The 21,042-nt window shown below is 64.2% G+C and overlaps 2 protein-coding genes and 1 long non-coding RNA gene across 3 annotated transcripts; 2 read left to right on the top strand and 1 right to left on the bottom strand.

Annotated features, from left to right (window-relative positions):
* Positions 1-365: 365 nt before the first annotated feature.
* CADM4 (cell adhesion molecule 4) lies at positions 366-17,548 on the top strand. The gene is made up of 10 exons (XM_086874661.1): positions 366-422; positions 3,235-3,372; positions 5,914-6,060; positions 7,897-8,049; positions 10,932-11,066; positions 12,846-13,010; positions 14,291-14,381; positions 14,454-14,626; positions 16,210-16,338; positions 17,069-17,548. The coding sequence occupies exons 2-10, from the start codon at positions 3,303-3,305 to the stop codon at positions 17,173-17,175; spliced, it is 1,170 nt and encodes a 389-aa protein (XP_086730787.1). The 5' UTR covers positions 366-422; positions 3,235-3,302; the 3' UTR covers positions 17,176-17,548.
* Positions 14,677-14,969, bottom strand: LOC147645400 (uncharacterized). The gene is made up of 3 exons (XR_015282379.1): positions 14,889-14,969; positions 14,765-14,794; positions 14,677-14,703 (listed from the first exon to the last, which is right to left on the bottom strand). It is a non-coding gene; the product is annotated as an uncharacterized LOC147645400 (long non-coding RNA).
* Positions 17,549-19,622: 2,074 nt separating the features above from the next.
* LOC147645398 (zinc finger protein 576-like) lies at positions 19,623-20,682 on the top strand. Its single transcript, XM_086874660.1, is given in 4 exon segments — positions 19,623-19,653; positions 20,342-20,430; positions 20,432-20,583; positions 20,585-20,682. Coding segments are annotated over 4 exon segments (363 nt in total). The 3' UTR covers positions 20,676-20,682.
* The last annotated feature ends 360 nt before the right edge of the window (positions 20,683-21,042 follow it).

Genomic DNA, 21,042 nt, shown 5'->3' with positions numbered 1-21,042 from the left:
TTCCCCTTAGCTGAGAATTTTTTACCTCGCCGAATCAAAATTCGGCCTCAGAATATTTTCCTCAGGAAAAAAAAAAAAAAGGGGGGGTTGCCTCACGAAACGGTGTTTTTTGGTGAAAAGCAGGCTCTGGCCCCAAACGCGGTGATTTTTACCTCAGAAATTGGTGATTTTTACCTCAGAAATTGGTGATTTTTACCTCAGAAAACGCAATTTTCCCTCCCGCAGCGTCCGCTCGCCTCAGGGACTGCGGGGAGAGGGCGGGGCCGAGGCGGAAGGGCGGGCTCTGATTGGTGGAGACGGCGGGAGGGGGCGTGGCCGCGGCCAAGGGCGGGAAAAGCGCTGCGGGAGAAGCCGGGACGAAGCCGCCATTTTGTCCGCGGCGCCTCAGGGGGAGGCGGCGGCTCCGGGCTCGGCCGCCATGGGTGAGTCCCCGCTCCTTTCGCCTCCACACGACGCTGGCGATGGCCGCTCCACGCTCGGGGACTCCTGGCAGCGTTTGGAGCGCGCCCGGGGTGGGTTCGCCCTCACGGCTGCTGTGGGGCAAGAGGCTCGCGCCTCACCCGCGCTTGGTGCCATCTCTCAAAGTTTTCAGCGCTTTCCAAAGGTTTCACCAATTCCCGAAAGGTTTCCAAACTTCCCAAAAGGTTTCAGCTCCCTCCTCCCAGTCCTCGGGCAGTGGCAGGGCCGGTTCTGCCGCTCCCTCAGCCGGGATCCCCTCAGGGCTGTGGGATCCCCGCCATCACCTTCATCATCCTCTCCCTCCTCTGAGGAGGGCTCGCCTCATCCTCCACCATTTCGCGTTAAAAATGCACAAATCTGAGGCGGATCGCTGCTGCTTTTACCAAAACTCCAGTCCCTGGCGTGGCCCAAACGCTTTGTTTGGCCTTGAACCCCCTTTTGGCCTTGTTTTGCCTCTTTTTACACGTTTAAATTGTTTTTCTCCCCCATTTCAGGCGTGTTTTAGGCCGAATTTGTTGCCGGTTTGGTGCTGGGCAGCCTCATTTTTGCCATTTTCCCCTCATTTTTTCCTTCTTTGGCCTTATTTAGTCCCATTTTGGTCTCTTTTAGTCTTGGTTTGGCCCAGATTTTATTGTGCTTTGCCCCATTTTTTCCCCTTTTTAATTATTTTTTGTTCTCTTTAGCCACGCTCTGACCTCGTTTTGACCATTTTATTCCAATTTTACCCCAATTTAGCCCCATTTTACCCCAATTTCAACACAATTTGACCTCTTTATTCCCATTTTACCCCAATTTGGACACAATTTGACCCCATTTTTACCACTTTATTCCCATTTTACCCCAATTTAGCCCCATTTCACCCCAATTCGAACACAATTTGACCACTTTATTCCAATTTTACCCCAATTTAGCCCCATTTCAACCACTTTATTCCCATTTTACCCCACTTTGAACACGATTTGACCACTTTATTCCAATTTTACCCCAATTTAGCCCCATTTCACCCCAATTTTTCCCCAAATTTTACCCCAATTTTCCCCCAGTTTTTCTCCTAAATTTTCCCCCATTTTTTTCCTCAGTTTCCCCCCAATTTCTCCCCATTTTCCTCCAATATTTTCCCCCAATTTCCCCCAATTTTCCCCCAAATCCTCCCTCATTTTTTCCCTCAATTTCCCCCCAATTTTATTCCTTTTCCCCCCAAATTCTCCCCAATTTCTCCCCATTTTCACCCAATTTTTTCCCCATTTTTCCCCTTTTTTCCCCATTTCCCCCCCAATTTTTTTCCTCAGTTTCCCCCAACTTCTCCCCATTCCCCCCCAATTTTTTCCCTCAATTTCCCCCCAATTTCCCCGATTTTCCCCCAAATTCTCCCCATTTTTTCCCCCATTTTTCCCCCTTTTTTCCCCATTTTTCCCCCTTTTTTCTCCATTTTTCCACCTTTTTTCCCCATTTTTCCCCAATTTTTCCCCCATTTTTCCCCCTTTTTTCCCCATTTCCCCCCCAATTTTTTTCCTCAGTTTTCCCCCAATTTCCCCCAATTTTTTCCCCATTTTTCCCCCGATTTCCCCCCAAATTCTCCCCAATTTTTTCCCCAATTTTCCCCTTTTTTCCTCATTTTTCCCCCTTTCCCCCCCTTTCCCCCTCCCCTCCCCCACCCCACACACTTGGGGGTGTCCGGGGGACCCCAAAAAACGCCGAAACCTCCCCAAAAAAGCCCCCCCGCGCCCCCCCCGGGGCCCTCAATGGCCGCGCTGTTCCCGCTCTGAGCCTCCTTTGTTCCCCCCCCCCCCGCGGTTGCCATGGAAACGGTCACTTCACCCCCCCCCAATGTCCCCGCGCCACCAGAGGGGGGGGGGGACACCAAGAGGGGGGGGGGGATTTTTGGGAGACCCCTCCCCCCTTTTTTTGGGGGGGGGGGGGTGTTTTTTTGGGGGGGGGGGCGGTTGGCGTGCCTCAGTTTCCCTCGGGGTGGGGGGGGTTTGGGGAGTCACGTGGGGGAGGGGGGGGGCTCGAGTTTTGGGGTCTCAATTTGGGGTGGGGGGGTCTGAATTTGGGGGGAGGGGTCTGAATTTGGGGGGGGGTCCCAATTTTTAAGGGGAGGGGTCCCGCTTTAAATTTGGGGGGTTGGGGGCGGGGTTTTGGGGTGGGGGGGGTCCCAATTTTTGGGGTCCCAATTTGGGGTGTGGGGGGGTCCCAATTTGGGGGGCGGGGTCTCAGTTTGGGGTGGGTCCTAATTTTGGGGGCGGGGTCTGAATTTGGGGGGGTTCCAATTTTGGGGGGGGGGTCCCGCTTTAAATTTGGGGGGGTGGGGGGAGGGGTTTTTTGGGGTGGGAGGGGTCTCAATTTTTGGGGTCCCAATTTGGGGGTGGGGGGTCTCAATTTGGGGGGCGGGGTCTCAATTTGGGGAATCTCAATTTGGGGGTGGGGTCTCAATTGTGGGGGGTCCTAATTTTGGGGGCGGGGTCTGAATTTGGGGGGGGTCCCGCTTTAAATTTGGGGGGGTTGGGGGAGGGGATTTTTTTGGGGGGGAGGGGTTTTTTGGGGGGGGAGGGGTTTTGGGGGGAGGGGATTTTTTTGGGGGGGAGGGGTTTTTGGGGGGGGAGGGGTTTTGGGGGGAGGGGATTTTTTTGGGGGGGGGTGGTCTCAATCTGCGTGGGGGGAGGGGTGGTTGGGGGGGGGGGGGGTCGTCTCCCTTAACCCCTCCCCCCTTTCCCTCCTCCTCCTCCTCCTCCTCCCCACCGCCGCCCATTGGCCGTCGCCGGCGCATCTGATTAGCATCTGATTAGCATCTCATTAGCATCCGCCGGCTGCGCCTGCCGCAGGTGGAGGAGAGGGAAGCGGCCATGGCGCCCCCCCCGCGCCCCCCGCCCGCGCTGCTGCCGGGGCTGCTGCTGCTCTGGGCCGCCGGACACGGTCAGTGCGAGACCCCCACCCCAATTAACCCCCCCCGACCCTAATTAACCCCTCCCCCCACCCCCAAAAAACCCCCCCAAAAAAAACCCCCAAAAAATTAAAAAAAAATTTAAAAAAAAATCCCGCCGCCCCTCCCCCACCCCCCGCGTCCCCTCCCCCACCCCCCGCGTCCCCCCCCCCGTGTCCCCTCCCCCACCCCCCGCGTCCCCCCAAAATTTTTTTTTTTTTTTTTTTTCTGTGGGGGGGGGGGAGGGGCGCGCTGTCACCTCTGTGTCCCCTCCCCCACCCCCCCTCTCTCTGTCCCCTCCCCCACCCCGGGGTGCCAGGCGCCACCGGGGCTGTCCCCGAGCGTGGGTGACAGAAAAGCGCCATTGTCACCACCCCCCCCCCCGCCCTTTCCCCTCCCCCCACTCCGTGTCCCCCCCCCCCTCCCCCCTCCCCGAGGTGGGGGAGGGGCACAAAGTGTCGCTTTGTCCCCTCCCCTCCCCCCCCCCCTCGCGCGGTGACCTTGGTGGGGGTGACCTTGGGGAGGGGGGAGGGGCAGGGGTGACCCCAACCCCCCCAGGGGTGGGGGAGGGGTGGGGGGGGGGGATTGTGCTGACGCAGCAAAACGCGGTGTCACCCCCCCCCCTCCTCCCCTCCCCCACCCCAAAACGGTGTCACCTCCCCCCCCCCCACGGCGTTGTCATGGCAACGGGAGCCGCTGCCATGGGGACATCGAGGGGGGGAGGGGGGGGGGGGACACGTGGCACTGTCACTGTCCCCAGGGCCGGGCACGGGGGGGGTCCCCAAATGTCCCCAAATGTCCCCAAACCCCCCGGTGTGGCTGTCACCGGTGTCCCCAAATGTCCCCAATGTCCCCAATGTCCCCAAACCCCCCGGTGTGGCTGTCCCCAATGTCCCCAACCCCCCGGTGTGGCTGTCCCCTGGTGTCCCCAAACCCCCCGGTGTGGCTGTCCCCAGAGTTGTGGCTGTCCCCGGTGCCACCCCTGTCCCTTTGTCACCCTTTGTCACCGGTGTCACCTGTCGTGTGTCCTCTGTCTCCTGCGGTGTCCCTGTCACTGTGTCACCTGTCCCTGTGTCCCTGTCCCCATCACTGTCCCTGTGTCACTGACCTGTGTCACTGTCCCTGTGTCCCTGTGTCACCTGTCCCCGGTGTCACTGTCCCTGTGTCACTGACCCTCTGTCCCCGGTGTCACTGACCTGTGTCACCTGTCCCTGTCCCCATCCCTGTCCCCATGTCACTGTCCCTGTCCCCATGTCCCCATGTCCCCATGTCCCTGTGTCCCCGTGTCACTGTGCTATCCTGACCTGTCCCCATGTGCCCCTGGGTGTCCCCGTGTCCCTAACGTGTCCCCCTGTCCCCGTGTCCCCCTGACCCGTGTCCCCATCCCTGGGCCATCCCCGTGTCCCTGTCCCCATCCCTGACCTGTCCCCATGTCCCTGTGTCACTGTCCCTGTGTCCCTGTGTCCCTGACCTGTCCCCGTGTCCCTGTGTCACTGTCCCTGTGTCACTGTGCTATCCTGACCTGTCCCCATGGTGTCCCCCTGTCCCTGACCTGTCCCCGTGTCCCCATCACTGAGCCATCCCCGTGTCCCTGTCCCCATCCCTGACCTGTCCCTGTCCCCATCCCCATGTCCCTATGTCCCTGTCCCTGTCCCCACGTCACTGACCTGTCCCTGTCCCCATGTCCCGGTGTCCCCATCACTGACCTGTCCCCATGGTGTCCCCATGTGCCCCTGGGTGTCCCCGTGTCCCTAACGTGTCCCCCTGTCCCCACGTCACTGACCTGTCCCTGTCCCTGTGTCCCCATCCCTGACCTGTCCTTGTCCCCATGTCCCTGTCCCCATCCCTGACCTGTCCTTGTCCCCATCCCCATGTCCCCATGTCCCTGTCCCCATGTCCCGGTGTCCCCATCCCTGACCTGTTCCCATCCCTGTGTCCCCATCACTGACCTGTCCTTGTCCCCACGTCACTGACCTGTCCCATGTCCCCATGTCCCCCTGGGTGTCCCCATCACTGACCCTTCCCATGTCCCCATATCTCGGTGTCCCCATCACTGACCTGTCCCCATGGTGTCCCCACGGTGTCCCCATGTCCCCCCTGACCTGTCCCTGACCTGTCCCCACGGTGTCCCCACGGTGTCCCCTGTCCCTGACCTGTCCCTGACCTGTCCCACGGTGTCCCCATGACTGTCCCCGTGTCCCCAGGGCGGGCGCAGGAGGTGCAGGCGGAGAACGTGACGGTGCTGGAGGGTGGCACTGCCGAGATCACCTGTCCCTGTCCTGTCCCCACAATGTCCCCATGATGTCCCTGTGTCCCTGACCTGTCCCCACGGTGTCCCCACGGTGTCCCCAGGGCGGGCGCAGGAGGTGCAGGCGGAGAACGTGACGGTGCTGGAGGGTGGCACTGCCCTGTCCCCTGTCCCTGTCCTGTCCCCATGTCCCCATGTCCCTGACCTGTCCCCACGATGTCCCCACGGTGTCCCCGTGTCCCTGACCTGTCCCCACAATGTCCCCGTGGTGTCCCCGTGTCCCCAGGGCGGGCGCAGGAGGTGCAGGCGGAGAACGTGACGGTGCTGGAGGGTGGCACTGCCGAGATCACCTGTCACCTGCACAGGTACGACGGCTCCATCGTCGTCATCCAGAACCCCGCCCGGCAGACGCTGTTCTTCAACGGCACCCGCGGTGAGGGGACACTGGGGACATTGGGGACATCATTGGGGACACTGGGGACATCATTGGGGACATTGGGGACATCATGGGGACATTGGGGACATCATGGGGGACATCATTGGGGACATCATTGGGGACGCTGTTCTTCAACGGCACCCGCGGTGAGGGGACACTGGGGACACCTTGGGGACATTGGGGACATCATTGGGGACATTGGGGACATCATTGGGGACACTGGGGACATCATTGGGGACATGGGGGACATCATTGGGGACGCTGTTCTTCAACGGCACCCGCAGTGAGGGGACACCTTGGGGACATCATTGGGGACATTGGGGACATCATTGGGGACATCATTGGGGACGCTGTTCTTCAACGGCACCCGCGGTGAGGGGACACTGGGGACATTGGGGACATCATTGGGGACATTGGGGACATTGGGGACGCTGTTCTTCAACGGCACCCGCGGTGAGGGGACACCTTGGGGACACCTTGGGGACATTGGGGACATTGGGGACATCATTGGGGACATTGGGGACGCTGTTCTTCAACGGCACCCGCGGTGAGGGGACATTGGGGACATTGGGGACATTGGGGACATCATTGGGGACATTGGGGACATCATTGGGGACATCATTGGGGACGCTGTTCTTCAACGGCACCCGCGGTGAGGGGACACCTTGGGGACACTGGGGACATTGGGGACATTGGGGACATCATTGGGGACATTGGGGACGCTGTTCTTCAACGGCACCCGCGGTGAGGGGACACTGGGGACATTGGGGACACTGGGGACATCATTGGGGACATCATGGGGACATTGGGGACATCATGGGGGACATTGGGGACATCATTGGGGACATTGGGGACATCATTGGGGACATCATTGGGGATGCTGTTCTTCAACGGCACCCGCAGTGAGGGGACACCTTGGGGACATTGGGGACATTGGGGACATCATTGGGGACACGGGGGACATCATTGGGGACGCTGTTCTTCAACGGCACCCGCGGTGAGGGGACACCTTGGGGACATTGGGGACACTGGGGACATTGGGGACATCATTGGGGACTTTGGGGACACCCTGGGGACATCATTGGGGACATCGGGGACGCTGGGGACATCATTGGGGACATTGGGGACATCATTGGGGACATTGGGGAAATCATGGGGGACATCACTGGGGACATTGGGGTGACCACAGGGACCTTGTGGTGGCTTGTGGTGGCCATGGGGATGTGATGGTGGCCATGGGGACCCTTTGGTGGCCACGATGACTCTATGGTGGCCACGATCACCCTTTGGTGGCCCCGGTGACCCTTTGGTGGCCACGATGGCCCAATGGTGGCCACAATGACCCCATGGTGGCCATGGTGACCTGAGGGTGACCCTGGTGACCCCTTGGTGGCCACGATGGCCCCTTGGTGGCCATGATGACCCCATGGTGGCCACAATGACCCCTTGGTGGCCCCGGTGAGCTGATGGTGGCCACAATGACCCCATAGTGGCCATGGTGACCTGAGGGTGACCCTGGTGACCCCTTGGTGGCCACAATGACCCCATGGTGGCCACAATGACCCCATGGTGGCCATGGGGACCCTTTGGTGGCCACGATGGCCCAATGGTGGCCACGATGACCCTTTGGTGGCCCCGGTGAGCTGAGGGTGGCCACGGTGACCCCTTGGTGGCCACAGTGACCCTTTGGTGGCCCCGGTGAGCTGAGGATGGCCACGATGACCCCATGGTGGCCATGGGGACCCTTTGGTGGCCACGATGGCCCCTTGGTGACCCCGGTGACCCCTTGGTGGCCCCGGTGAGCTGACGGTGGCCCTGTCCCCGTGTCCCCAGCGCTGAAGGACGAGCGTTTCGAGCTGGCCGAGTTCAGCCGGCGCCGGCTGCGGCTGCGCCTGGCCCGGGCACGGCTGGACGACGAGGGCGGCTACTTCTGCCAGCTGTACGCCGACGACACCCACCACCAGATAGCCACGCTGACCGTGCTGGGTATGGCACCTGGGGACACCTGTGACACCTGGGGACACCTGGGGACACACCTGGGGACACACCTGGGGCATGGGGACACGGGGTCACCTCTGCCAGCTGTACACCGACGACACCCACCACCAGATAGCCACGCTGACCGTGCTGGGTATGGCCTGAAAACACACCTGTGACACACCTGTCACACCTGGGGACACACCTGAGACACACCTGGGGACACACCTGTCACACCTGGGACACACCTGGGGCACGGGGACACGGGGTCACCTCTGCCAGCTGTACGCCGACGACACCCACCACCAGATAGCCACGCTGACCGTGCTGGGTATGGCACCTGTGACACACCTGTGACACACCTGTCACACCTGGGGCATGGGGACACACCTGGGGACACACCTGGGGACACACCTGGGGCACGGGGACACGGGGTCACCTCTGCCAGCTGTACGCCGACGACACCCACCACCAGATAGCCACCTTGACTGTCCTAGGTATGGCCTGAAAACACACCTGTGACACACCTGTCACACCTGGGGACACCTGGGGACACACCTGGGGCATGGGGACACGGGGTCACTTCTGCCAGCTGTACGCCGACGACACCCACCACCAGATAGCCACGCTGACCGTGCTGGGTATGGCACCTGGGGACACCTGTGACACCTGGGGCATGGGGACACACCTGGGGACACACCTGGGGCACGGGGACACGGGGTCACCTCTGCCAGCTGTACGCCGACGACACCCACCACCAGATAGCCACGCTGACCGTCCTCGGTAGGACACCTGTGACACACCTGTGACACACCTGTGACACACCTGGGGCATGGGGACATACCTGTCACACCTGGGGACACCTGGGGACACACCTGTCACACCTGGGGACACCTGGGGACACACCTGTCACACCTGGGGACACCTGGGGACACACCTGGGGCATGGGGACACGGGGTCACTTCTGCCAGCTGTACGCCGACGACACCCACCACCAGATAGCCACGCTGACCGTGCTGGGTATGGCACCTGGGGACACCTGGGGACACACCTGGGGCATGGGGACACACCTGGGGACACACCTGGGGCATGGGGACACACCTGGGACACACCTGGGGCATGAGGACACACCTGGGGATACACCTGGGGACACCCAAAACACACCTGGGGACACCCAGAACACACCTGGGGACACTTGGATACACCTGAGCACACCTGGGGACACCTGGAATGCACCTGGATACACCTGGGGATGCCCAGAACACACCTGGGGACACTTGGATACACCTGGGGACACCTGGGGATGCCCAGAACACACCTGGGGACACCTGGGGACACCTGGAACCCAGTCTGGAACCCAACCTAGAACCCGATCTAGAACCGAGTCTAGAACCGCTCTAGAACCTTCTAGAACCCGATCTAGAACCGATCTAGAACGTACCTAGAACCGAGTCTAGAACGTTCTAGAACCGCTCTAGAACCCGGTCTAGAACGTTCTGGAACCCAGGCTAGAACGCGCCTGGAACACACCTGGAGACACCTGGGGACACCTGGGGGGGCTGGGGACACCTGGAACACACCTGGGGACACCTGGAACACACCTGGGGACACCCAGAACACACCTGGGACACACCTGGGGACACACCTGGGGTACCTGGGACGCACCTGGGGACACCTGGGGACACCTGGAACACACCTGGGGACACTTCAGTACACCTGGGGACACCTGGAACACACCTGGGGACACCTGGAACACATCTGGGACACACCTGGACACACCTGGGGGGGCTGGGGACACCCGGAACACACCTGGGGACACCCAGAACACACCTGGAACACACCTGGAACACACCTGGACACACCTGGGGGGGCTGGGGACACCTGGAACACACCTGGGGACACCTGGGGACACCCGGAACACATCTGGGACACACCTGGACACACCTGGGGGGGCTGGGGACACCTGGAACACACCTGGGGACACCCAGAACACACCTGGAACACACCTGGACACACCTGGTGCCACCTGTCCCTTTGTCCCCTGACCTTTCTCTCTTTTCGTGTCCCTCGTTCCCGTCCTTTCCTGTCTACCTGTGTCACCTGGACCTCACCTGGATGTCCCTGGGTGTCACCTGAACGTCACCTGGATGTCCCTGGGTGTTTCTACCTCACCTGGCTGTCCCTGGATCTCACCTGGGTGTCACCTGGACGTCACCTGGATATCCCTGGATGTCACCTGGCTGTCCTTGGATGTCACCTGGGTGTCACCTGGGCGTTCCTGGCTGTCCCTGGCTCTCACCTGGATATCCCTGGATGTCACCTGGACCTCACCTGAATGTCACCTGGATGTCCCCTGTGTGTCACCTGAACATCCCTGGCTGTCCCTGGATGTCCCTGGATGTCACCTGGATGTCACCTGGATATCCCTGGATGTCTCTACCTCACCTGGCTCTCACCTGGATCTCACCTGGCTGTCCCTGAATGTCACCTGAATGTCACCTGAATGTCACCTGGCTCTCACCTGGCTCTCACCTGGCTCTCACCTGGCTGTCCCTGTCACCTGGCTGTCCCTGGATGTCCCTGGATCTCACCTGGATGTCCCTGAATGTCACCTGAATGTCACCTGAATGTCACCTGGCTCTCACCTGGCTCTCACCTGGATCTCACCTGGATGTCTCTACCTCACCTGGCTGTCCCTGAATGTCACCTGAATGTCACCTGGCTGTCACCTGGCTGTCCCTGGCTGTCCCTGGCTGTCCCCTGGCTCTCACCTGGCTCACCTGGCTCTCACCTGGCTCTCACCTGGCTGTCCCCTGGATGTCACCTGGCTGTCCCTGGCTGTCCCTGGCTGTCACCTGTCTGTCACCTGTGTGTCCCCCGCGTGTCCCCAGTGCCACCTGAGGACCCGGTGGTGGAGGCGGGGGCTCTGGCCGTGGAGGGGGCGGAGCTGGAGCTCACCTGTCTGGTGCCCCGGGCCCGCCCCCCGGCCACGCTGCGCTGGTTCCGCGACAGGAGGGAGCTGCCAGGTGAGCACACCTGGGGACACCTGGGGACACCAAAACTCACCTGGGGACACCTGGGGGGGCTGGGGACACCTGGGGACAGCTGGGGACACACCTGGGGACACCTGGGGACAGCAAAACTCACCTGGGGACACACCTGGGGACACCTGGGGACACCTGGGGACACCTGGGGACACCAAAACTCACCTGGGGACACACCTGGGGACACCTGGGGACACCTGGGGACACCTGGGGACACCAAAACTCACCTGGGGACACCTGGGGGGGCTGGGGACACCAAAACTCACCTGGGGACACCTGGGGACACCTGGGGGCATACCTGGGGACACCTGGGGACACCTGGGGACACCAAAACTCACCTGGGGACACCTGGGGACAGCTGGGGACACCTGGGGGGGCTGGGGACACCTGGGGACACACCTGGGGACAGCTGGGTACAGCAAAACTCACCTGGGGACACCTGGGGACACCTGGGGACACCTGGGGGGGCTGGGGACACCTGGGGACACCTGGGGACACCTGGGGACACCTGGGGACACACCTGGGGACACCTGGGGACAGCTGGGGACACCAAAACTCACCTGGGGACACCTGGGGACACCTGGGGACACCAAAACTCACCTGGGGACACCTAGGGGGTGTGGCTTTGGGGACAGGGGTGGCTCTGGTGGCGTTCAGTGTCCCCTGTGCCACCGGTGTCCCCCAATGTCCCCCGGTGTCCCCAAGGTGTCCCCAATGTCCCCAATGATGTCCCCAATGATGTCCCCAATGATGTCCCAAATGTCCCCAATGCTGTCCCCACACTGTCCCCAATGTCCCCAATGATGTCCCCAATGATGTCCCAAATGTCCCCAATGTCCCCAATGCTGTCCCCACACTGTCCCCAATGTCCCCAATGTCCCCAATGTCCCCAGGCCGCAGCAGCGGGGGACAGGACGGGAAGGTTTTCTGTCCCCAATGTCCCCACACTGTCCCCAATGTCCCCAATGTCCCCAGGCCGCAGCAGCGGGGGACAGGACGGGAAGGATTTCTGTCCCCAATGTCCCCACACTGTCCCCAATGTCCCCAATGTCCCCAGGCCGCAGCAGCGGGGGACAGGACGGGAAGGTTTTCTGTCCCCAATGTCCCCACACTGTCCCCAATGTCCCCAATGTCCCCAGGCCGCAGCAGCGGGGGACAGGACGGGAAGGATTTCTGTCCCCAATGTCCCCACACTGTCCCCAATGTCCCCAATGTCCCCAGGCCGCAGCAGCGGGGGACAGGACGGGAAGGTTTTCTGTCCCCAATGTCCCCAATGTCCCCAATGCTGTCCCCAGGCCGCAGCAGCGGGGGACAGGACGGGAAGGTTTTCTGTCCCCAATGTCCCCACAATGTCCCCAATGTCCCCACAATGTCCCCAATGTCCCCAGGCCGCAGCAGCGGGGGGCAGGACGGGAAGGTTTTCTGTCCCCAATGTCCCCAATGTCCCCAATGCTGTCCCCAGGCCGCAGCAGCGGGGGACAGGACGGGAAGGTTTTCTGTCCCCAATGTCCCCACACTGTCCCCAATGTCCCCAATGTCCCCAATGTCCCCACACTGTCCCCAATGTCCCCAATGCTGTCCCCAGGCCGCAGCAGCGGGGGACAGGACGGGAAGGTTTTCTGTCCCCAATGTCCCCAATGTCCCCAATGTCCCCAATGTCCCCAATGCTGTCCCCAGGCCGCAGCAGCGGGGGACAGGACGGGAAGGTTTTCTGTCCCCACGCTGTCCCCAATGTCCCCACACTGTCCCCAATGTCCCCAGGCCGCAGCAGCGGGGGACAGGACGGGAAGGTTTTCTGGCAGCGCAGCGTCCTCGTCCTGCGCGTGGAGCGGCGCGACCACGGCGCCATCGTCACCTGCGAGGCCACGCACCCCGCCCTGGGCAGGGGACAGCGGCGGGTGACACAGTACCAGCTGGACGTGCAGTGTGAGGCACTGGGGACACCGGGAGGGGACATTGGGGACACCGGGAGGGGACACCGGGGGTGTCACACCCACCCCGCCCTGGGCAGGGGACAGCGGCGGGTGACGCAGTACCAGCTGGACGTGCAGTGTGAGGCACTGGGGGGGACACTGGGGACACCGGGAGGGACATTGGGGACACCGGGAGGGGACATTGGGGGTGTCACACGCACCCCGCCCTGGGCAGGGGACAGCGGCGGGTGACACAGTACCAGCTGGACGTGCAGTGTGAGGCACTGGGGACACCGGGAGGGGACATTGGGGACACCGGGAGGGACATTGGGGACACCGGGAGGGACATTGGGGACATTGGGGGTGCCACACCCACCCCGCCCTGGGCAGGGGACAGCGGCGGGTGACACAGTACCAGCTGGACGTGCAGTGTGAGGCACTGGGGGGGACTGGGAGGGACTGGGAGGGGACACTGGGGACACTGGGGACACCGGGAGGGGACACTGGGGACACCGGGGGTGTCACACGCACCCCGCCCTGGGCAGGGGACAGCGGCGGGTGACACAGTACCAGCTGGACGTGCAGTGTGAGGCACTGGGGGGACTGGGATGGACTGGGGGGGACATTGGGGACACTGGGAGGGACATTGGGGACACCGGGAGGGGACACTGGGGGTGCCACACCCACCCCGCCCTGGGCAGGGGACAGCGGCGGGTGACGCAGTACCAGCTGGACGTGCAGTGTGAGGCACTGGGGGGGACTGGGAGGGGACTGGGAGGGACTGGGAGGGACTGGGAGGGACTGGGAGGGACTGGGAGGGACATTGGGGACACCAGGAGGGGACACTGGGGACACTGGGAGGGACTGGGACAAGCTGGGAGGGACTGGGATAAACTGGGATGGACTGGGAGGGACTGGGATGGACATTGGGGACACTGGGGACACCGGGAGGGGACACTGGGGACACTGGGAGGGACTGGGACAAACTGGGAGGGACTGGGGGAGCCCAGGAACAAGGGGGACATGGGGACGGGTGTCACCAAGGTGTGTCCCAGGTGCCACCAGGTGCCACCAGACATCTCCCAGGTGTCACCAGGTGCCACCAAGGTGGTCCCAGGTGCCACCAAGGTGCCACCAGGTGCATCTGAGGCACCACCAGGTGCCACCAGGGCATTCCCAGGTGCCACTGGGGCATTCCAAGATGCCACCAGGTGCCACCCAGGCGTGTCACCAGGTGCCACCCAGGCGTGTCACCAGGTGCCAGCCCCGTGCCGTGTCCCCGTGTCCCCCCAGACCCCCCCTCGGCGCGCATCGTCCCGTCGCAGAGCGTTCTCCGCGAGGGCGACACGCTGGTGCTCACCTGCGCCGTGGGCGGCAACCCCCGGTGAGCCACACCCCGGGAGGGGGCGGGGCCCGCCCCGGGCGTGGCCCAGGTGTGAGCCAGGTGTCCCCACAGCCCCTCGGAGGTGGCCTGGAGCCGCGGGAACGAGTCGCTGCCGGCGCGGGCCAGGGCCGAGGGCGAGCGGCTGACGCTGCCGGCGCTGGCGCCGCAGGACAACGGCACCTACACCTGCCAGGTGGGCAACGCCCACGGGAGAGCCGCCGACACCTACGTGCTGGTGGTGTACGGTGAGTGGGGACACCTGGGGACACACCCAGACACACCTGGGGACACCTGGGGTACACCCAGACACACACAGACACACCTGGGGGGGCTGGGACACACCTGGGGACACCTGGGGTACCTGGGACACACCTGCGACACACCTGGGGACACCTGGGACACACCTGGGGTACCTGGGATACACCTGGGATACACCCAGACACACACAGACACACCTGGGGACACCTGGGGACACACCCAGACACACCTGGGGGGGCTGGGACACACCTGGGATACATCCAGACACACCTGGGACACACCTGGGACACACCTGGGGACACCTGGGACACACCTGGGGACACCTGGGGACACCAGGGGGGGGATAAAAACACACCTGGGGACACCTGGGGTACACCCAGACACACACAGACACACCTGGGGGGGCTGGGACACACCTGGGGACACCTGGGACACACCTGGGGTACCTGGGACACACCTGGGTACACCTGGGGACACCTGGGGTACACCCAGACACACACAGACACACCTGGGGTACCTGGGACACACCTGCCAGGTGGGCAACGCCCACGGGAGAGCCGCCGACACCTACGTGCTGGTGGTGTACGGTGAGTGGGGACACCTGGGGACACACCCAGACACACCTGGGGACACCTGGGGACACCTGGGGTACACCCAGACACACCTGGGACACACCTGGGGTACCTGGGACACACCTGGGACACACCTGGGGTACCTGGCACACACCTGCCAGGTGGGCAACGCCCACGGGAGAGCCGCCGACACCTACGTGCTGGTGGTGTACGGTGAGTGGGGACACCTGGGGACACACCTGGGGACACCTGGGGACACCTGGGGTACACCCAGACACACACAGACACACCTGGGACACACCCGGGGACACCTGGGACACACCTGGGACACACCTGGGGTACCTGGGACACACCTGCCAGGTGGGCAACGCCCACGGGAGAGCCGCCGACACCTACGTGCTGGTGGTGTACGGTGAGTGGGGACACCTGGGGACACACCCAGACACACCTGGGGACACCTGGGGACACCTGGGGTACACCCAGACACACCTGGGACACACCTGGGGTACCTGGGACACACCTGGGGACACCTGGGATACACCTGGGGACACCTGGGACACACCTGGGGTACACCCAGACACACCCAGACACACCTGGGGACACCTGGGGTACCTGGGACACACCTGGGGACACACCTGTAGCACCTGGGGGGGGATAAAAACACACCTGGGACACACCTGGGGGGGCTGGGGACACCTGGGGACACACCTGGGGTACCTGGGGGGCTGGGGGTGGTTGGAACACACCTGTCCCTCACCTGTCAATCACCTGTCCCTCACCTGTGCCTCACCTGTCACTCACCTGTCTCTCACCTGTCACTCACCTGTCCCTCACCTGTCCCTCACCTGTCCCTCACCTGTCCCTCACCTGTCACTCACCTGTCCCTCACCTGTCCCTCACCTGTCAATCACCTGTCCCTCACCTGTCACTCACCTGTCAATCACCTGTCCCTCACCTGTCACTCACCTGTCCCTCACCTGTGCCCCTCCCCCCCGCAGACCCCGGGGCGGTGGTGGCGGCGCAGGGGGCGGGGCCTTTCGCCGTGGTGGGCGGGGCCTTGGCGCTGTTGGTGTTTCTGCTGCTGCTGCTGCTGGGGGCGCTGCTCTGGTGCTCGGTCAGGCAGAAAGGTGGGCGGGGCTTCCCGGAAAGGGGCGGGGCTTCCCGAAAAGGGGTGGGGTTTGGGGGGAAAGGGAGGGGCTTCAGAAAGGGGAGGGTCTTTGGGAAAGGGGAGGGGTTTGGGGAAAGGAGGGGCTTTGGGAAATGGGGGAGGGGCTTCATTAAATGGGTGTGGGCTCTTTAAATGGGCGAGGCTTTGGGAAATGGGAGGGGCTTTGGGAAAGGGGAGGGGCTTTGGGAAATGGGTGTGGGTTCTTTAAATGGGCAGGGCTTTGGGAAAGGGGAGGGGTTTGGGGAAAGGGGATGGGCTTCAGAAAAAAGGGAGGGGCTTTGGGAAATGGGAGGGATCTGTGATAGGGGGCGGGGCTTCGGGAAAGGGAGGGGCTTTGGGAAAGGGGAGGGGATTTAGGAAAGGGGAGGGGCTTCGTTAAATGGGTGTAAGCTCTTTAAATGGGCGGGGCATCTGTGGGAGGGGCGTGGTTTGAGGGCTGGGGTGGGGCTGGATGGGGGAGGGGGGAAAGGGGCGGGGTAGGAGAGTGGGCGGGGCTTGTTGGGCGTGTCCTGGGCGTGTCCCCATTGCTGTGGGCGTGTCCCCATTGCAATGTGGGCGTGTCCCCCGCAATGTGGGCGTCTCCCCCGCAATGTGGGCGTGTCCCCATTGCAATGTGGGCGTCTCCCCCGCACTGTGGGCGTGTCCCCCGCAATGTGGGCGTGTCCTGACGCGGCGGTGGGCGTGTCCAGGCTCGTACCTGACGCACGAGGCCAGCGGATTGGAGGAGCACGGGGAGGCGCGGGAGGCGTTCCTGGGCGGGGAGAGCGGGAAACGCAAGGAGGAGTTCTTCATCTGAGGGGGGCGGGGACACACCTGGGGACACCTGGGGACACCTGGGCACACCTGGGGGACACCTGGGGGTCACCTGGGGACACCTGGGGGACACCTGGGGGTCACCTGGGGACACCTGGGGGTCACCTGGGGGTCACCTGGGCACACCTGGGGACACCTGGGGGTCACCTGGGCACACCTGGGGACACCTGGGGGTCACCTGGGCACACCTGGGGGTCACCTGGGGGTCACCTGGGCACACCTGGGGGACACCTGGGGGTCACCTGGGGACACCTGGGCACACCTGGAGGTCACCTGGGCACACCTGGGGACACCTGGGGGTCACCTGGGGACACCTGGGCACACCTGGGGACACCTGGGGGACACCTGGGGACACCTGGGGGTCACCTGGGGGTCACCTGGGCACACCTGGGCACACCTGGGGGGTACCTGGGGGTGGGGGAGGGGCTGTGGGGGGGCCAAGGGGGGGGTGACGGGGATATGGAATGTGTGGGGGAGGGGTGTTTACGGAAGGGGGGGGGGGTTGTTGCTGTTAAGCCCCGCCCACCCCCCCAAGCCCCGCCCGCGCTCCCTCCCCCAAACTCCTCCCCTCCCCCCCCCGCCCCAGGACCTGAGGCCCCTCCCCCCCTCCTTAAACAAAAGCCATGAGGGGGGTGGGGGAGGGGCGATGGGGGGGGAGGGGCGTGTCCGTGTCCCCACGCACAAAAAACGGGGGTGGGGGGAGGGGCAGGGCAAGGGGGAGGGTGATGAATAATGTATGAGGGAGGGGGGGGAGAGAGGGGGGGCGTGGCCCGGCGAGGCCCCGCCCCCACCTCCCCTCCCCCCCCCTCCTTCCGGCGGGTGTGGCTGTAAATAACCTTTTAACCACCTTTGATACGCAATAAATGCCCCGATTCGTACTGGTGGGACTGGGATGGACTGGGAGGGACTGGGAGGGAACTGGGAGGGAACTGGGATGGACTGGGACGGACTGGGAGGGACTGGGAGGGACTGGGATGGACTGGGAGGGGACTGGGAGGGACTGGGAGGGACTGGGAGGGAACTGGGAGGGGACTGGGAGGGACTGGGATGGACTGGGATGGACTGGGAGGGACTGGGAGGGACTGGGACCAAACTGGGATGGGATTTGGGGTCACTGGGAGGGGACTGGGATGAACTGGGACAAACTGGGAGCCGTTTAGGCGGGAACTGGGGGTCCCCCGGTCCCTCCTGGGGGTCCCCGGCCCATTTCGGGGCTCCCCGGGCCGTACCGGTTCGTACTGGTTCGTACTGGTTCGTACTGGTTCGTACTGGTTTGTACTGGGAGGCCGCGCTCCGCCAGGGGGCGCCAAACTTGCGCCAGGCCCCGCCCCCACTGCGGCCCCCGAGGCCCCGCCCCCCTCTCCCCGCCATTGGCCGCCGGTGACGTCACGCGGTTCCACCCAGCCGCGCCCCCTTGCGGCTGCCCGCTGTGGGCGGGGCCAGCGCGGCCGGAAGCGGAAGTTGCTGCGGGGTCGCACCGGAAGCCGGAAGTCGCCGGCGGGGGGGGCGCGAAGCGGCCGCGACAGCGGGTGAGGGGCTCGGGGGGGGGGAGGGGCGGCCCCGAGGGGGTCCGGGGGGGGTTGGGACCCCCGGGGAGGGGTCGTGGGGGGGGTTGGGGGGTCTCTGACCCCTCCCCTCCCCCCCAAAGCCCCCCGGGATGTCGCAGGCGCCGCCCCCCGAGCCCCCCCCGCCCCCCCCGGCGCCGCCCTCCCCCCCCGGGAGCCCCCCCAGCCCCCCCCCGGCCCCCCCAGGACCAGGAGGAGGAGGAGGAGGAGGAAGAGGATGGGGGAGGGGCCGCAGGGACCCCCAAAGGCTCCGTGTGTGAGTGGGGGAGGGGCTGGGGGGAGGGGCCCGGGTGGGGGAGGGTCTGGGGGTGTCCCGGGGGTCCCTGGGTGGCTCTGGGGGTGATTTTTGGTGGTCTCTGGGTGGGGAGGGGTCCCTGGGGGGGTCTCTGGGTGGCTCAGGGGGGGTCCCAGAACTCATTGAATGGGTCTGGGGGTCTCTGGGGGGGTCTGGGGGGTGCCCTGGGGGTTCTTGGATGGGTCTGGGGGTGCCCTGGGGGTCTCTGGGGGGGTCTGGGGGTGTCCCAGGGGTCTCTGGATGGGTCTGGGGGTCCCTGGGTGGCTCAGGGGGGGTCCCAGAACTCCTTGATTGGGTCTGGGGGTCCCTGGATGGGTCTGGGGGTGTCCCAGGTGTCCCTGGATGGGTCAGGGGCGGGTCTGGGGGTCCCTGGATGGGTCTGGGGGTGTCCAAGGGGTCCCTGGGTGGCTCTGGGGGGGGTCCCAGGACTCCTTGACTGGGTCTGGGGGGGGTCTGGGGGTCCCTGGGTGGGTCTGGGGGGGTCCCAGAACTCCTTGAATGGGTCTGGGGGCGTTCCGGGGGTCCCTGGGTAGATTTAGAGGGGTCTGGGGGTGTCCCAGGGGTCCCTGGATGGGTCTGGGGGTGTCCCAGCGGTCCCTAGGTGGGTCTGGGGGGGGTCTGGGGGTCCCTGGATGGGTCTGGGGGGGGTCCCAGAACTCCTTGACTGGGTCTGGGGGTGTCCCGGGGGTCCCTGGGTGGCTCTGGGGGGGTCCCAGAACTCTTTAACTGGGTCTGGGGGTGTCCCAGGTGTCCCTGGATGGGTCTGGGGGTGCTCTGGGGGTCTCTGGGGGGTCCCAGAACTCCTTGAATGGGTCTGGGGGCGTTCCGGGGGTCCCTGGGTGGATTTAGAGGGGTCTGGGGGTCCCTGGATGGGTCTGGGGGGGTCCCAGAACTCCTTGACTGGGTCTGGGGGTGCCTTTGGTGCTTCCCACCCCCCATCCCCATCCCCCATCCCCATCCCCCATCCCCCCATCCCCCACACCCCATCCCCATCCCCCATCCCCCCATCCCCCACCCCCCATCCCCATCCCCACCCCCCATCCCCCATCCCCACCCCCCATCCCCCATCCCCATCCCCCATCCCCCACCCCCCATCCCATCTTCCTTTAAACCTCTGACATCCCCTCCCCCACCCTCCCCTCCCCCCACCCCCCTCCCCTCCCCCCACCCCCCCTCCCCTCCCCCCATCCCCACCCCCATCCCCATCCCCCACCCCCCATCCCATCTTCCTTTCAACCTCTGACAACCCCTCCCCCACCCTCCCCCCCCCTCCCCTCCCCCACCCCCAGACCGGCCCGGCTCCCGGCGCTGCCGCCGCTGCCTGATCACCTTCCCGGACGCCGCCTTCGCCGCCCGCCACGCCAAGCGCCAGCACCCGCCGCGACTTCGCGGCGTCGGCGGCGCTGCGCGGCGCGCTCTTCGTCTGCTTCGTCTGCGCCCGCCCCTTCCGCTCCAGCCCCGCCCTGCTGCGCCACCAGCGCGGCCACGCCCCCCGGGACACGCCCCCCCGCCCCTGGGGGGAGGGGAGGCAGGCGATTGGCCTGCACCGAGTGCGGGCGGGGCTTCGCCGGGGAGGGGGCGCTGCACCGCCATTACATCCGGCACGCGCGGGGGGAGGTGTGAGGGGAGGGGGAGGGGCTTGGGGGGGTGGGGGAGGGGCCAAGGGTGGGGTGGGGTGGGGGGGAGGGGAGGGGGAAATAAAGGAGGAGGAGGAGAAGGATTGGGTGTGAGGTGATGATGTCATAGCGGCGGCCGGCGGTGACGTCATGGGCGGGTGACGTCATGGGCGGTGATGTCATCGGTGGTGACATCACGAGCGGTGACGTCATCGGCAGTGATGTCATCGGTGGTGACGTCACTCGTAGGAATGTCGTTCCCTTGATGGTGTTGGCTCCGCCCCCGATGACGTCACTCCACCGTGATGATGTCATACCGATGACGTCACTCCACTGTGATGATGTCACTCAAGTGACGTCACTCCACGCCCAGT

The sequence above is a fragment of the Cyanistes caeruleus genome, unplaced genomic scaffold (genome assembly GCF_971803275.1).
Source record: "Cyanistes caeruleus unplaced genomic scaffold, bCyaCae1.hap1.1 HAP1_SCAFFOLD_378, whole genome shotgun sequence".
Classification (NCBI taxonomy): domain Eukaryota; kingdom Metazoa; phylum Chordata; class Aves; order Passeriformes; family Paridae; genus Cyanistes; species Cyanistes caeruleus.
The sequence above is the reverse complement of the archived record's forward strand: the minus strand, read 5'-3'. Positions and strand labels throughout refer to the sequence as shown.

Bases quoted from the DNA above. Each gene is read 5' to 3' on its own strand.
- CADM4 (XM_086874661.1), top strand. From the start codon at position 3,303: ATGGCGCCCCCCCCGCGCCCCCCGCCCGCGCTGCTGCCGGGGCTGCTG. The intron at 3,373-5,913 runs GTCAGTGCGAGA...CCGTGTCCCCAG, and splicing joins GCTCTGGGCCGCCGGACACG to GGCGGGCGCAGGAGGTGCAG. The intron at 14,382-14,453 runs GTGAGCCACACC...GTGTCCCCACAG, and splicing joins GCCGTGGGCGGCAACCCCCG to CCCCTCGGAGGTGGCCTGGA.